Raw genomic sequence first — 16,927 nt, forward strand, 5'->3', positions numbered from 1 at the left:
GTGGCACGATGGCTTCCGGCAGCAACTGGGGTTTATGCTCCCAGTTCACCTGCTTCTGATTTTGCCAGTTTAGGACACGTGCCCACTCTGTCCAGTCAGGGCCCAACACAGAGTGATAAAGGGGACACCACTGCATCGTTCAAGGGTCCCGTGCCTTTCTCACTCCTCTTCTATCCCTATCCTTTTGTTTCCCCAGAGGCTTATGCATTCCCCGGAGAGAGTCTTTCCGTGGGAGAGTGGGGTGGGATCCCCCTTCCCCTGCTCCTTCCACCCAAACCTCCCCCCCCAGACCCTATTCCACAGGCTCTGGACTCTGATTCTCCCTTTGGAGCCAGCAAGAGTTGGTGGGTGCAGTGAGAAGGCTCAAGGTCAGCCTTTGTCGGAGAACAACTAGAGGCTGAACCCAGGCTCTGGGGGAAGAGACAGGGACGCTCCAATAGCCCGTTCCCGCTTCAGGGAGCATCCAGGGCCTTGGCCTTAGACTTCCTGCTGGCCACAGTCAAGCTGATTTGTTCATCCACCCAGACCTCGCACAGCCATTTGCTGGAAATAATTCAGCGTATCGCTCTCTTTACCCTGCCTCTGATTTCTCTTCTGACATCACACATCCTTCCTGGATGGTCTCACCCCAAACTGGTCTCTGTAGACCCCTCCCACATCTGCCTTGCTAGCCTGATCGCTCCTTGGACTTGTGGCTCCACGTGTCCAGCCTGGTCCACTGGATATTCCTATAATACACTGGGCTCAGTACATCTTCATGGGGCTGGTTTTCCTCCCAACGAGATCTTGCTTGGGGATCGCCTGTGCGTGTCAATGATACACTCTTCTGGGCCCTGGCTGTTTGGCTGTGTTCCCATCACATCTGGGGCTTTTTCTGGATACGTGGGTAGGTGTGCCCAGGCTTTATGAAGGGGCACGTCCGCAGCCTAGTGGAGCCAGGGCTTCTGGGGGCAGCCCCAGCATCCAGGCCAAGCTCTGGCTTGTGGGCTGCCCAGTTGCCGTGTTAACAGTACCATGGCAATTCTTTAATTAGATCAAGCAGGGTTTTCTCGGACGGGGGCGGGAGGAGGTGTGTAGGTCTATTGGGGGAAACTAGGTCACCTGGAAACCAGCAGTCAAGAGGGAGCTGTCCTCGAGCCCCAGCTTCAGCTCAGGGAACCCAGAGGGGGGAGGCTGCGAGGCTGGTAGGGAGAGCAAAGTCAGAGAAAATGTGCTCTGTCCCCTTTTACTGGCCCTTGGGAGGCGTCGTCCTCACCTTTCTCCAGGGGACTGGGCAACTGCCCTTAATTCCTTCACCCCCAGCAGACTGCCTGAGCTGGAGGGCACCGTGGCCAGCGCCTCCTGTCTGCCTGGGGCCCGCCAAGCTGGGATTTAGGACAGCAAGGTTCTGGTTCAGAGTCTTTGTCCTTTGAGAACTTCACCTACTCCTTCACACCTCTGTTTTGTCATCCATCTAATGGGCAGGTCTGTCTTTTGCCCTGCTGTATGTCCAACCTTTAGCACAGCCCCAGCATATGGTAGGTGTCCAAATATTTGTCAAATGGAATAGACACAGATGAGTGCTTCTCCTGGAAAGTTGTCCTTAAGAGGATCAGTGGCGAGGCAGGCTTCCCAAATGTCAGTCGCTCATAATTTTTGCCAGCACTACATACCATCATTATTTACTTTTTCTTTACTACCAGCTTGCCAGTTTTTGGCTGACATAGAATTACTTAAAAAGGAAGTTTTATATCGCTACCATAAATAAACAGTAACTGTGAAAACAAATCCACAGAAAATAAAACAATGTTATTACGTTCTATTCTAGATACAGCTGCAGGCCCAAGGCTATAAGCCTGAGGCAAGGCCTGCTTTCTCTTTGTTTACAAGAGAGATTGGCCTGTTTATAAAAGTGTTAAAGGCTTATTAGCACTGAACTGAGACTTTCTTCTGGAGAAAATTTAAAAGATTAAAAAAGAAGGCAGGGAAAGTGTGTGGCTTAAGCAGTTGAGTGCCTGCTTTCCACATGGGAGGTCCGGGGTTAGGTTCTGATACCTCCTAAAAACAAAAAAACAAACAACAAGCAAACCAACTCAGTGGAGCCGATATGGCTCAGTGGTCGAGTGCTGGCTTCCTGCAAACAAGGTCCGTGATTCAATTCCAAGCTCCTGTAAGAGAGAAGGATACTACTTTTTCTCTATACAAGGCCATGTTATATTACATGTTATATAAAGCCTTATGCCTGAATTACCTTGGGGTGGATTCTCTTTCCGTATTTAGGGAAACCCTTGTTTGAGATGATGACTGAGGAAGTTCTTTGAAAAAGATCAAGTGCTTTACAGGGTAAGTGATTTAGTAAGATCTTCACTTTTAGTGTGTTTTTGGTAGCCCCACTTAGTAGGTGTTCAGTACATACTTAATGAAGAAATGAGTCAAAGTCTGTGTGCAGGATCTTAGGGCTGGAAGAAACTTTACAGAATACTTAGGCTGGTCTGGCATCAGTGGAAATTTTATTCTCCTGTGAGTGACGGAGAGCTCGCCACCTCTGGAGGCAGTCAAAACCATGAATGCCTTTGTTAAATTGCTCGTTGGATATCTCTGGCAGTTGGGTTCCATTCTTCCACTTTGTGCACAAGTGCTTCCCTATAGCTTGATCCTGTTCTGCATTTGGGAGACTCACAGACTATTCTTTCTTGTGCAGGTTGGACCTCTGGATATGCGGAGGTGGTTGTCTTGTTCTGCCCAAGAATAGGGCTTGCAAACTCAGATGATCATAGGAGCAAGCAAGTGATGCCAATTAGTGAAGGAGAGGTGAGAGTAATAGGGAGAAGTGGGGACTGTGGTAAATTAGAGCATATGTGCCCCATCAAAGGGGACAGCCCTATTCTGTGCCTGCTGAATTTTGCCACATGAGCCCTAAGATTTTCTAAGAGAAACTGAAAATCTGATCTTGGGTATAAAATCTCCCAAGTTTTAAATGTTGGCAATAAATTCAAATATTATAAAACATGATGTGGACCAAAACAAAGACATAATAAACTGTGATGTGGTTCCCAGGAGGCTCTCTGGGTAAATCTGGCCACAGCCACAGGTTGGTCACTGTTGCCCCCAGGACTTCTGTTCAAGCCAGGTTTGTGGGGATTGGCTTCCAGACTTCCAGCCATTGCGGTCAGCCACTCTGAACATTGCCAAGTTCCCTCTTAGCCTGTGTCTGCCCTCTGTCATCCTTGGGGATCCAAATTGGTTATCCAACTTGAATGAATCTCAGGGGAATGATGATGAGTGAAAAAAGCCAATCCCAAAAGGTTATCCACTGTATGATTCTGTTTACATAATATTCTTGAAATGACATAAGTATAAAGATGGAGAACAGATTAGTGGTTGCCAAGAGTAGGGATGGGGAGTGGGCGAGGAGGTTAAGGAGAAGGGTGTGCTTATGAAAAGGCAACATAAGGGATCCTTGTGGTGGTGGCTACACCAACCTACACATGCAATAAAATTGCATTAAAACTAAACACACACACACAAATGAGTACAAGGAAAACTGGGAAAATCTGAATAATATGGGCAGATTGTATCAATGTCCATTTATGATATTGTATTGTAGCTTTCAAAATGTTACCATTGGAAAACTGAGTTAAGGGTGCATGGGATCTATGTATTATTATTATTACTAGTATTTTTTAAGAGGTACCGGGGATCAAACCTGGAACCTCATGCATGGGAACCAGGTGCTCAACCACTCAAGCTATATCCGTTCCTCTCTGTATTACATTTTACAACTGCATGTCAATCTACAATCATGTCAAAATTTTTAAAAAAGTTTAATTGAAAAAAGGTTTGCAAGGTATTAAAAAAAAAATCAAAACAAAATAAAAAGACAACCAAAGACAGTTGGCTTGTTTCTGCTGAGCCTATTGTCTTATGTTTATGCCTGAGGTCAAGCCTTCTTGGACTACTGGGAACTTTGCCCCAGGAGAAGCCAAACCAACCCTTGCCCAATTGGCCTCTCCAGACTTTATCTTCCAGTCTCAGAGCCGGGAGAGACCTCAGGAAGAATCTGATACAACCTGAGCACAGGAGGGTCTGGGCTAAGGCCGAACCCTGATCTTTTGTCTCTCAAGGAAGGGCAGCCCGGGAGGCAGGGGTGAAACAGGGAGATAAACAGTCACTTCCTGAAGCCCAAGGATATCCTGATCCGCTTGTGATAGCAGGCATTTCCATGTTACTCAGATGCAGACGTGTGCCAGGCCAGCAGCCCTCAAGTGTCCACTAGCCTTGCCTGCGTTCACATTTCCTCTTTCCTTCTCCTCTGAGCTTGCCTCTCTTTGCTTGTAACTTTTTTTTTTTGCCAGCTCTTTGTACTCCTGGAACACCCTGAAAATGGTGGGTGGTGACTAGGTTAGGTGGGGAAGAGGAGCTGAGAGACGTTTATGTGATTGTTTCAACCCCCTTCCCTCCGTGCCTGAGAGCCCGTGGGTTCTGGGCTGACGTGACAGGGGTCACCAATTGTCTGTAAAATCTGAACTTTCATTGACCTAATGGTGTCCAAGAACTGGTGAGAGCAGGAGGTATGATTTTGTTTAAGATCATCCATGGAGAGAAACTTCATCGAAGATTGTCGAGGTCACGTTCGTTCAACAGTTATTAAGCTTTTTGGTCTTAGGATCCTGGTCTACTCTTAAACTGAAGACCCCAAAGAGGTTTTGTTTATGTGGATCACATCTATCAATATTTACCATAGTAGGAATTAATACTGGCAAATTTTAAAAATTAGTATCAATTCTTTTAAAAATAAACCTTTTATGTGTTATAACAACATATAACATTTTGATGAAATTATGTTGTAAACTATAACATTCATATTACAATATGTAACATTTTTGTGGGAAAAAACTATTTTCCAAAAGGAAAAAGTATTTAATAAGAGTGGCATTATTTAAAATTTTTGCAGGTATCCTTAATGTCTGACTTAATAGGAGATAGCTGGATCCTCATACTTGCTTCTGTATTTAATCTGTTGCAATATCAAGTGTAGCTTCGGCACACTTGTAAGATGAGATTGGAAAGGCTAATAACATCGTAGTATAGCTATGAAAGTGGTATTGACCTTGTGGACCCTCTGGAAGGTCTAGGGTTCCCAGACCACACTTTGAAAACCACCCTTATATCCTCTGGTCTCTTCCCGGTCCTTCCCTCCTGGCTCCCTAACAACTTGCATCCCATAATGAGCAGTCGTGTCCGACGTTCGCTTTCCTGAGGACGTTCTGTTTGGATAGCCCGATGGCTCCAGCCTGTCTGGCTTCTGAGCCGCCCTCCACCCCCCATCACGTGCTAAGCCTGCCTGTGCCCTCTCTGGTTCCAGCACCCCCAGTCCCATCCTCAGAGTCCACCGGCGCTTTCTGCAAGAAGGCGGGGAGGTTGAGCCCCTGTGGCTGCGGCTGGAGGCGCCGGTGAACAGCGCTGCCCGATCCACCTTCCTGCGACGGCGGCGATGTTCTGCCTCTGTGCCGCTCAGTCTGGTAGCCACTAGATGCTCGCGCCGCTTATGCTCGTAAAACGTGGCTGAGGAACTGCAGTCTTTATTTTATTTCACTTGAACTGAAATTGTGTAGCCATGTGGGCTCCTGGCTGCGCCCTGGGTACCCCTGGAGGGATTTGCGCTTTTGTTCCAGGAGCGATGGAAAGTCTCCGAAGGGCTTTGAACACGGGGTGGGGGGACATAGGGGGTGCGGAGTACCCCGCCTCACGAGCGCACCCATCCTTCTCTCCCCGCTGCAGGCCCCGCCATGAGGCCCCAGGCCCCCAGGAGCCCCCGCGCTGCCCTGGCCCCCGGCGCTCTGTGCTAGCCCGGCCGGGGCGGGGAGGCGGCGGCCATGGCCAGCCACGTGGACCTGCTGACGGAGCTGCAGCTGCTGGAGAAGGTGCCCACGCTGGAGCGGCTGCGTGCCGCGCAGAAGCGCCGGGCCCAGCAGCTGAAGAAGTGGGCGCAGTACGAGCAGGACTTGCAGCACCGCAAGCGGAAGCATGAGCGGAAGCGCAGCACGGGCGTCCGTCGCAAGAAGGTGTCCTTCGAGGCCAGCGTGGCCCTGCTGGAGGCCTCCCTGCGCAACGACGCCGAGGAAGGTAGGCCGCGCCCGCTCCTCCCGCGCCGGCCGCGGGCGCCTTGCTCCCTGGGGCCTGGACCCCAGGCCCTGCCGGGTGGGTCTGCAAACTCTAGCCCGAGCTCAGGTGGCCCCTCAGCCTTAGGAAGCACGGCCCTGGGGAAGGCGTTGCACTTCATCCTAGACATTTTTCTTGGGAACATGAATCCCAGCCTTGGCTAGTGAGTGCTGTAATAGTTTTTCCTTCCTTCCCTCAAATATTGCCTGAAAATCTGCGGCTTGCCCTTACCATTCTGGACGTGGGGGTCTAGTGGTGAGTAAGTCAGACCTGGTTTCTCTCCTCCAAGAGTTCAGGGCTCAGAGGACTTTCTGAAGCCCCCTCCTCTGTGCCAGCCCCAGGCACGGAGCTGTCCGGGTGCTGCTCCTTGCAGACTCCGGTGGTGTGGAGTGTTAGGGGAGGCAGAGGCTCTGAAGGTCATCTACCTGGGCCTCAAAGTGGCATGCCTCTTTGGCTCCCCATGCCTTAGTGTCCACATCTGTAAGATGGGGACACTAATAGCAGCCACCTCAAGGACTTGCTGCAAACATTAAATTAGATAACACCTGTGAAGTCCTTGGACATGGTCCCTCACACTGCATGGTTATTATATTGTTATTATATATTATTTCATTATTTGATATTATTATAAGGCATCCATAAACCCTGGAAATGTTATGAGTATACACTATGTTGTTGAGAATGAATAATGTGAACACATATGCACACATGATCGATTTCCAGATTTACTGATACCCTCTAGTTCTTCTATTTTAATTTTATTATTATTATATTATGTATCCCTTGATCCAGGTATCATGATACCTAAAAAACATGTATAATAACACCTATTTTACAGATGGGGAAACTGAGACCCAGGGATATATAGAACCTTGACCAAGATGGCAGAGACAGGATCTGACCTCCCAGATCCAAGCTCTTGTCACTGTCCTCCTGGCCTCTGGGGTTTGCCTCCCACTGAGAGAATGATTAGAGGGCCCATGATCTGGCCAAAGCCCACTCCTCTGAGCATGCTCGTTACACAGCTGAGGTTTGTGCATGCGCCCGTATTCTCCTCTGCAGCCTCGGGTCCCTCTGACCTCCTGCCTCCACACGCCCTCTAGATAGCTCATGCTAAAGCAGTCAGGACAAGAAAAATGAGGTGGTAGCATTCACGGCATTAAGAGGGTGTTGGGTTTTTATGCATGTTGCTTTTCAGCTTTTAGAATCCCCTCAGAAGCACAATTCAAATTTCATCCTGGCTACACAGGGCTCTGGGAACCGGGCAGAGAGGCATCTCTGGGGCCACTCAGCCAGAAACAACCTCAGCCTAGAGCCTGGGGTGAGCGCCCCCACAAGAAAGGCATGAAAGCTCAGGCTCGGGGGACACGGCCCTGAGAGGCTCCTTCCCACGTGCGATTTGCCAAGTGACGTGGCAGCCCCATCCCACTCTGGAGGTGGCACATCATGATGTCTAATTTTTGTTGGGGGCGGCAGTTCATCAGTTCTTTTCCTCCCCTGACAACACCCCGTATCCCTTCCCTGAGCCTCTGAGCTGGCTGTGCTGCTTCAGAACATCTACCCCGGGTAGGGCCTCCCTCTGGCCCCCCTGCCCAGTCCCACCCATTGGAGTGTGTCATGTACCTCCTTAGAAAGAGCACTGGTCTTGGAGTCCAAGGGCCAGTGGTACCTCAGCCCTGCCATGTGACCTTGAGCAGCTTGTTTCACCTTCTGGGTCCAGTGTCTTAATCTGTGAAGTGGGGTTTTGAATGCCTGCCCTCAAGGGAGTGTGACAGGAATGAGATAGGCTCCTGACTGTGACAGCTCTTTGAAAAGTTTCCCTGAATCCTGCACCAACACGGTGATAATTTTAACACACTTTCGCTCTCTGTGATTTTTTTTTAATATAGACTTTGTTTCATCTTTTTAAGAACCAAATAATACACAAAGAACCACACAATGAAAAATAGAACAAAGAAGTGTACATAGTGAAGTTAGTCTGTCCATCCGTCCCTCCCTCCCTCCCTCCTGTGATCATTACAGTGTTAGTTTGATTTGTTTCCCTCCAGGCATTTTTCTCATTTACCTACATGTTTATGGACTTGAAGAGACATAGAGCCAGGTTTTTATTCCTTTCCCCCTCTCTTTCTTTCTTTTTCTTCTTTCTCCCCCTAAGTTTTTACCTAACTGATGATATCCTGGATGCATTCTCCTGCAACTTTCTTTTTGACACTCACCAATATATCTTGGAGAATTTCCATGCCTGCTTATATATAGTGATACAGATCTGTGTCATTCTTCTTAACGGCTGCACAGTGTTCTATAGTACAGATACGTGAGAATGTTTTGAACTGTTTTTTGATGGGCATATAGGTATTTTCGATACTTTTGCTTTTGCCTCAGTGAACCTTTTAGGCACATAAGCAAATTTTTATCTAGAACAGATGTAGAGAAATGGAAGAGCTGGATGGAAGGATATGGGTGTTAAATTCGAATGAGAAGATGCTGGGCCCCCTGTTTCTAGTGACGCCAGGAGAGTGTGGAGGAGTCAGAGCCCAGCGCTGGGAGCAGCCTGTGGGGTGGGGTGAGGGGGGCCCTGGGGTCCACAGGTGGCTGGGTGGGGGGCTGAGTGAGGCCGCCATCTCGCATCGCGCATCTCGCCGGCTGCGCTCGGCTCCCTGGCAGCACGACAGCGCCGGCTGCTCCCAGATGGCTGGGAACGGCTTCTGCCTGCTCGGGAGCTGGTGTTTGGGAGGCTGCTGGGCGTTTGCTCGGAGCGGGATGGGAGCGTGGGGTGGCTCACAGCAGCGCTGAGTCAGTCCCTCACCCCACCTCCCTGCCTGCCTGGGGGATGTGAGTCGTTCCAAGGGAAAGGCAGCTCGGGCAGCTCACTGAATTTCCCCCTCTGGCTCCCTATCGCTCTCAGGCTAACGCCGCACCAGGGACCTTCCTTGACCTGGAGCCTGCCTGAGTCTCACTCGCCGCTCCTGCTGCCCAGCACCACCCAGGGCTCAGCCAGCTCTAGCTCCTTGAGGCTCCTCCGAGGTGCCCTGAGACCTCTTACCTCCCACCATGGCACACACAGTTAGTTCCCTCTGCCTGGAACACCTTTTCCTGACTAACTTTCCAGTCCTTCAGGATTTGGCTCCAGTGTCACCTCCTCCAGGCAGCCATATAGGAACTTTTTCTGTGCCCCTTTAGAACCGTGGTGTCCTGCTCCTTCAGCTTCAAAGCCCAGCTCCACCATTTACTGGCTGTGCACCCTTGGGAAAATTACCACAGTGTACCCATCTGTAAAAATGGGCATGATAATAATACACCTGCCTCCTGAAGTTGTGGGGTTGAACTGAGTTGATAAATTTGAAGTGGTATGGTAAGCTCTGTGGAAGTGATAAAAGTTGTTATTCTACATCATTTATGATTCCACATTACATAGTCGATAGTTATTATCTATTCCAATTACCATGGATATTATTACTTATCAGATGCGTACTCTGTGCCAGTAGCTTGCTGTATGTGCTTTTTGCTCAGCGAATCCTTACAGCAACACTCCGAGGTAGAAATTCAAGCCTCATTTTAAAAAATAGCAGTATTGAGGTTTAATAGACATATCATAAAACGTAACCATTTTAAATGTACAATTCAATTAGTTTTAGTACATTTTCAGAGTTCTGAAAACATCACCACAATCCAGTTTTCGAACATTTCTGTCATCCCCAAAAGAAACCCGTACCTGCTATCAGTCACCCCTTCTTCCCACCTCCACCCCAGGCAACCAGTAGTCTACTTTCTGCCTCTCTCTACTTGCCTTTTGGGGACATTTTGTGTACACGGGACCACATGACGTGATCTCTTGTGACTGGCTTCTTTCACTTAGCATGATGTTTTGAGGAGCATCCAGGCTGTAGCATCTGATGGTACCTTACTTCTTGCCATTGCCCACTGCATGGAATCACCAGTTGACGAACATTAGAATTGTTTCTATTTTCTGGTTATTATGAATAATCCTTCTAAGAACATTTGTGTGTAAGTCTGTGTGGACATACATTTTCATTTCTCTGGGGTAGTTTCCTAGTAGTAGAATTGCTAGATCATATGGTAAATTTATGTCTGTTTAAGAAACAGCTAAACTGTTTTCCAAAAAGGCTGTACCATTTTATATTCTCGAACCCCATTTTATTTAATGAGGAAATCAAAGCTCAGAGAAGCTACATCCCTTGCCTAACTAAGGTCTCACAAGTTCTAAGCGTCAGGCTGAGGACTCGAACGTGGTTCAGCTCTTGACTTCCAGGCAGTCCCAGCCCCTCCTGCTCTCGCTTTTCCTAGAAAACCAGGAGGTGCCCTTACTTGTGACTGATTTGTGTTTCTTTGGGCCTTGTGGATCCTGGTCTTCATGTTGGCCTCTTGGGCCCTTTGTTTTGGGGGCCCCTGCATAAGCCCCTCATCCGTAGCTGCCCCTTCTTTCCAGGGCCACCTTACTCAGCCTCCCTGGTTCTTCTCTCAGAATGTGGAAGGTTCTCTTCCTGGAAACTTCATTCACATTCAAAACAATTTTTGTGATTCTTCTGTAGTCTAAATTTAACTCTCCAGATGTTCTCATGGTTTTCAAACTTTTTTTAAAGCAGTGGAACCTTTTCTTTAAATGAAATATACAGAAATCCAATATGTAAAACAGACCGAAGAGCTATTCTGGCTAAGGTGGACTGGGGGTGCTAGAACCTTGTCCACTCTCCTTTCCCCCAAACCTCTCCGCAGGCCTCGAGGTGCCTCACAGACACTTGGGCTTGCAGGACCCAGTGCAAACCACTGGCTCATCTAAGTGAAACATGGTTCTGACTTTTGCTTTTGATGACCTTGAAGGGGGAAATTTCTTTTCTTCTAATTATAAAAATAATGCATCCTTGTAGAAAAATTTTAAAGTACTGAGAAAAACACTAAGAAGAAAATAAACCCACACTCTCAGTGAACAGCAACAACCATTGATAATATTTTGGTATTGTGTATCAGTCTGAGTCTAGGTTGGAAGCAAACGATGCCCTCAAATTGGACATTTTGAAGAGAATTTAATGAAGTGGTAATTTACAAAGGATTTTAGGGCTGTGGTTTTTAAATATCTTGGTCTCAGAATTCTTTTATATTCCAAAATAAAACTGAGAACCCCCTATGAGCGTCTATTTAATTGAGTTATAACTACTGTTGATATTTACCATTTTAGAAATTAATACTAATAAATATGTATTTATCAATTCATTAAAAATAATAAACCCATTTACTGTTGTACTAGTTATTTCTGGCTGCATAGCAGATTAGCTCAAAACTTCGCAGCTTAAAACAACAAACCTTTACTATGTTACCTAGTTTCTATGGGTCAGGAATCCAGAAATGGCTTAGCTGAGTGTTCTACTTCAGAATCTCTCAGAAACTTTGGCTGGGGCTGTGGGATCCACTTCCAAGATGGCTCACTTGCGTGGCTGTCGGCTTCAGTTCCTTGCCACATGAGCCTCTCCAGGGGGCTGCTTGAGCATTCTCCCAAGATGGCAGCTGGCTTCCTTCAGAGTAAGAGATCTGAGAGAGAGAGCAAGGAGGAAACTACAGTGCCATTTATGACCTAGGCTTGGATGTCACATATCCTCTCTACAGCTATCTTCTGTTCGTTAGAAGTGACTCATTACGTCCAGCCCACACTCAAGAGAAGGGGAATTAAGTTCTACCCTTTGAAGGGAGAAGAAACAAAGAATTTTGAACATGTTTTAAAACCACCATACATGTTAACATAGATATTTTTATTTAAAATAATCATACTTTCTACAACAAACAAAAAAAGCAAAAAAAAGCCTTAATTTATATTTTTGCAAGTTTTTGTAACATCTGGCTTAATAGAAACAGTTGGATTCTCCTATTTGCTTCTGCATTGAATCTCCTGTGGTATGTTCTTTTGATTGAATTAAATGAAGAAAACCTTATCTCATATAGATACATAGTTGGAAAGGTGAGGAATAGTTTAATAACCTTTTTAGATAATTGTCACTGTTCTTTGATACCACATCCAAACTCAACAGGTGATAGTTTAAAAAGGTTAATTGCAATGTGATATCTGAAAATACATCAAATTTTAACTTTTTTTACTCTGTTACATTAAAGTCCATCTTCTTTCATTTTGAATGGCTTTTACTCATGTGATTTTTTAACGTCATGTATTAGTCTTTTAGAAAATTTTGGTTCCCTGAGTTATGCAGCTCTTCCAAATGTTGACACATTTCATTATATAATATAAAAAATTATGGTAATCTCATCACCAGTCTTTTCAGAAAAATCTTCAACTACTTGGGAAGCTGGAAGCTCATGGTGGCAGATACAAGTTTTCTAAAATTCTGATTTTCACTTGAAAGTTCAAATTGTATCATTAATAACAAATACTGTCAGTTATGAGAGGATCCTTTTGTTCATTTTAGAGTACATGTCTGCTAAGTGCTCAAGTCTGAATAACCATTGTTTGTTAGTCATTCTTTAAGTAAAAATGGTGATCCATGAAAGAAGGGGTCAGCTTAGCTCACAATTTAAACCATGGAGTGAGTTCTGTAGATTGTGACATTGAGCATACTTCATGCATGCGTCTCATTTTGTCATACATAAAATATTAAAAAGACATGTACTGGAAGTTTGAGATTTAATAAAGTTAATACATTTTACTGTTTCATCAAGGACATTTTTAAGTGAACTGGCATTGATTCTTTTTTTTTTACTACACATGCAATGCAGTGAAGGACACAGTGATTACTAGTGCAGTTAGAGCCCCTGCATTGTTTCTGCCATGGTGACAGCAGCTTTACCCACCATTGCTTTTGCACCATCAGTGCAAATGTTACTACAGTGAAAAAAGCAAATAACATCTTATATTAATATGAAAATAGTTTTGACCTCCTCGATCCCTTGGGGTCTTGAGAACCATGCTTTGAGAATCAACAAGGAATGGTGCAGTCCCCTGGGACTAACAGAACTGGGGAGCTACTATGACCTCTAGCTCTGAAGGGAATGGGAGGGCAAGTTCACTAGAGCCTGGAAAGGGCTGGAAGGAGCTGTGTCTTCTACCTCATGCTCCTTCTGTCCTCCAGTCTTCTGCTGATGCTTCCCATTACCAGACCCAACTGGAAAGCAGAGTGGAAGGATGTCTTTGATGTAGTCCAACTTTCCCTCGCATGGAGAAGGGTGAACCTGGAGGGGCAGGTTGGATACCCAACCTAGTTGTCTTCAGTTCTTTATATCTATGCACAAACTCAAAGTGAGTGTGTGTATATTTTTAAAAAATAATGCAAAAAAACAAAACACCAAAAATAAATTTTACCATAAAATCCACTTGTCAATTCAACAAAATTAGGCATTACTATGTGCTTTGAAGAACATAAAAGGATTATATAAAGAAGGACTGGGGGTGGAAGGCAACTGCTTAAGATGTGGTAAAGAGAGCATGTCTGAAGAGGTGATTTGAGCTGAGCCCTAAATGTGGAGAGAGAGCCACATGGAAATCTGGAGGAAATGGGTAAGGGGCATGTGGTGGGAACTAGCTAGGTGTTTGCTTGAGGACAGAAAGAAGAGGGTGGGTGGGAGGTAGAGAGGATGTTAACCTCTGAAGACTGTGGAAAGACAGGAAAATTTAACCTGATTGAGATGAAAGCCTCTGGTGGGTTTCAAGAGGGGTGTTGTATGATGAGAGACGCATTTTGAAATGCTATTCCTGGCTACCAAGTGGAGAAAAGACAGTCAGGGGCATGAGTGGGAGCAGGGAGGCCTCAAAAGAAGATGCTGCGGTAGCCTGGGTGAATCTGTGGTGCTGGCAGTGCGAATGGAGAAATGAGGGGGAAGAGCCAACAGGGCTTGTGTGCCAGGTGACAAAAGGGAAGACTCAATGATGACTGCTTGGTTTTTGGCTTGAAGTTGTAGGTGGATATTGGTGCCATAGTTTGAGACTGGGGAGATTGAGGGAGGAGAGATTTGGAGAGTGGGAAGAGTTCTGTAGGACTGCCTCCATTGACATGCCTTTTCGATATCCAAGCGGAGAACTTTGGGAGGCAGGTGAATGTGTGTTTCTGGGTCTAGGGGAGATATCATGGATGGAAATAAAAGTTTGGAAGTTGTCAACATACAAAAGCAATCTGTTTAATGCTGAAGACTATGAGTTAATAAGTAAGCGGGCCCAAGAGAAAGCCCTGGACACTCCAATAGCTAGATGTTGAGCCCAAAAGAAGATGACAGAGGAAACCAGGTATCATCTCCCAGGGTGGTAGAAAACTAGGATGGTGTGAAGTCTCACATGCCCAGAGAGGGAAAGGTTTCTAGAAGGAAGGACTGTCAGCGGCCAAGGAGTCAAATATTTTACCTTACCTGTGTACAGTCTTGAAAAATAGCTTTGTAATTACTACTTCCTATGCCACTCTCTAGATATACTGTAATTTAGGTAACCACTCTCCTGTTACTGGATTTTGAGGTGGTTTCCTGTTTTTGCTACTATAAATTATTCCATGGTGAGTATCACTGAATATGAATATTTGACCACAGTTTTGATTATTTACTTAGGGTGGATGCCTAGAGGGTCACTAGATTTGAGGATATAAGCATCTGTAAGGTTTGAATAGAAAATGCTAATTTGGTCACCAGAAAGGTTATATCAGTTTATGCCTTCAGCAGCCAGCAGGTACCAGGTCCACCTCACCTTTGCCTTCTACATCAACACTGGATGATAGCACTGAAAACACATCTGTGCTGATTTATATTACACAGAAAATAATCCTGTTATTTTGATTTGCATATAATTTACCTGTTAATAAGATTGAATACCTATTCATAAGCTCACTGGTCATTCATATCTCATCCTGAATTGTCTATTTTTTGTCCATTTTTCCCTATTACTATGCTTCTTTTTCCTATTGATTTCGGTGATAGTGTTTGTGTATACTTGTGTGTTTATGGGGGGGAAGGGAGAAGAAGAGAAGAAAACAATAAAAATGGAGGGATTTCAACCCTTTGTTATCACGCATGGTGTAAATATTTTCCAGAGCTTGCCTGTGTATGTGTGTGTGTTTGCTTAGAAATTTTGTACATAGTAGGGTTTTTGTGGGTTTTTTTAGATTTATTTATTTATTTATTTATTTCCCCTTCTCCTCCCCACCCCAGTTGTCTGTTCTCTGTGTCTATTTGCTGCGTGTTCTTTATCCGCTTCTGTTGTTGTCAGCAGCACGGGAATCCGTGTTTCTTTTGGTTGCGTCTTGTTGTGTCAGCTCTCCGTGTGTGCGGCACCATTCCTGGGCAGGCTGCACTTTCTTTCACGCTGGGCGGCTCTCCTTAAGGGGGGCACTCCTTGCGCATGGGGGTCCCCTGTGGGGGGACACCGTGGCAGGGCACTCCTTGCGCACATCAACACTGCGCATGGGCCAGCTCCACACAGGTCAAGGAGGCCAGGGGTTTGAACTGCGGACCTCCCATGTGGTAGATGGACGCCCTAACCACTGGGCCAAGTCCACTTCCCCATAGTAGGGTTTTTTAAAGTGCCTTGGAGTTCTTAATTTTTTATGTAGTCAAACTTAATGATATTTGCTTTTTTTCCCATTGCTTTGTTCTTCGCTTTTATTCCTCTAAAATGCATCAGAAAACTATGGTTTGCAGGCCAAATCTGCCCACCACCTGTTTTTGTAAATAAAGTTTTATTGGAATACAGCCACACTCATTCGTTTATGTCTTTGGCTGCTTTCCTGATATAACCACAGTAGTTGTAGCAGCAGAAACCATAATGACCTGCAATACTGAAAATATTTACTCTCTGGCCCTTTTCAGAAAAAGTTTGCTGACCCTTGCTCTAAAGAGTTTCCTTATCTAACAGTGTGGAAGATATATATTAACCTATATTTTCTTCTAGGTTTTCATGGTCTTATGTAAATAAATATGTAATCTATCTAGAATTCATTTTAGTATAAGGTGGTAAATGAAAATCTGTTATCTCTCTTTTGTTTTTAATAGTCCACCATCCTCCTTTCCCCCATGAGTTTGCAATGCCACCTGTAAAGTCTCAGCTATGAAGAAGAGTAATTTTCCAAGCTGTCCTGTTCCAACAATCTGTTTGGTTACAGACTGTGATTCTTGTAGTATTATATTGTGACTAAATGCATGATAGAATAAGTCCCTCCTTTTGCTCTTCTTTTTCAAAATGTTCTTGATTACTTTCACCTATTCACATAAGATTTGTACTATTTGGTCAAGTTTTCCCCCCAAAAAACTCAAAACTAGATTCTTCAAAATTAATATAGTAAAACCCAATAAATTATTTTGGACAAAACATATCTTTATCAGAGTAAGTTTTCCCAGGCAGGCAAATGTTACGTTGTTTCTACTAGGCAAGTATTCTTTTATGTCCTTTGGGAAAGCTGTGATATTTTCCCTCTTAGCAGTCCTGTTTTTTCCTTGTACAGGGAGGCTTTTGGTTGTTATATATTAATTTTATGTCTAGCCACTTTACCAAACTCTCCTTAGTCTCAGTTTTTCCATAGGTTCTTTTGGGGTTTTCTTTGTAGGAAAAAAACATTAATGGTAAAATGATCAGGTTATCTCAACACTCCAGTGATTCATTGAACCTGAGAGTTCTAATCCTGTCCATATCCTCACCTTCTGCCCAAAATCTCTTCTCTCAGCTAACGACTCCTGTTTCTTTTACCATTTTACCATTCTTTAATGAGATGTGACTTTGAGATTTGTGACATGCTCTACTTTGTCTACATCCTTCCCAAAGTCTAATCTGGCCCACGCTAGGGTGAACAGAACT

The 16,927-nt window shown here is 45.2% G+C and overlaps 1 protein-coding gene across 3 annotated transcripts in view; it reads left to right on the plus strand.

Annotated features, from left to right (window-relative positions):
* Positions 1-16,927, plus strand: part of PPP1R16B (protein phosphatase 1 regulatory subunit 16B) — a 96,852-nt gene that overhangs the window by 24,604 nt on the left and 55,321 nt on the right. For 2 of the 3 annotated variants that reach the window (XM_058287084.1, XM_058287082.1), the window contains exon 2: positions 5,761-6,105. In XM_058287084.1, the coding sequence (XP_058143067.1) occupies positions 5,856-6,105 (250 nt within the window). In that variant the 5' untranslated portion in view covers positions 5,761-5,855. Of the gene's footprint in view, positions 1-2,680; positions 2,791-5,760; positions 6,106-16,927 lie in introns of all 3 variants that reach the window. The other variant, XM_058287083.1, reaches the window with a different exon arrangement.

This window comes from Dasypus novemcinctus, chromosome 24 (assembly GCF_030445035.2).
Source record: "Dasypus novemcinctus isolate mDasNov1 chromosome 24, mDasNov1.1.hap2, whole genome shotgun sequence".
In the NCBI taxonomy this organism is placed as follows: Eukaryota; Metazoa; Chordata; class Mammalia; order Cingulata; family Dasypodidae; genus Dasypus; species Dasypus novemcinctus.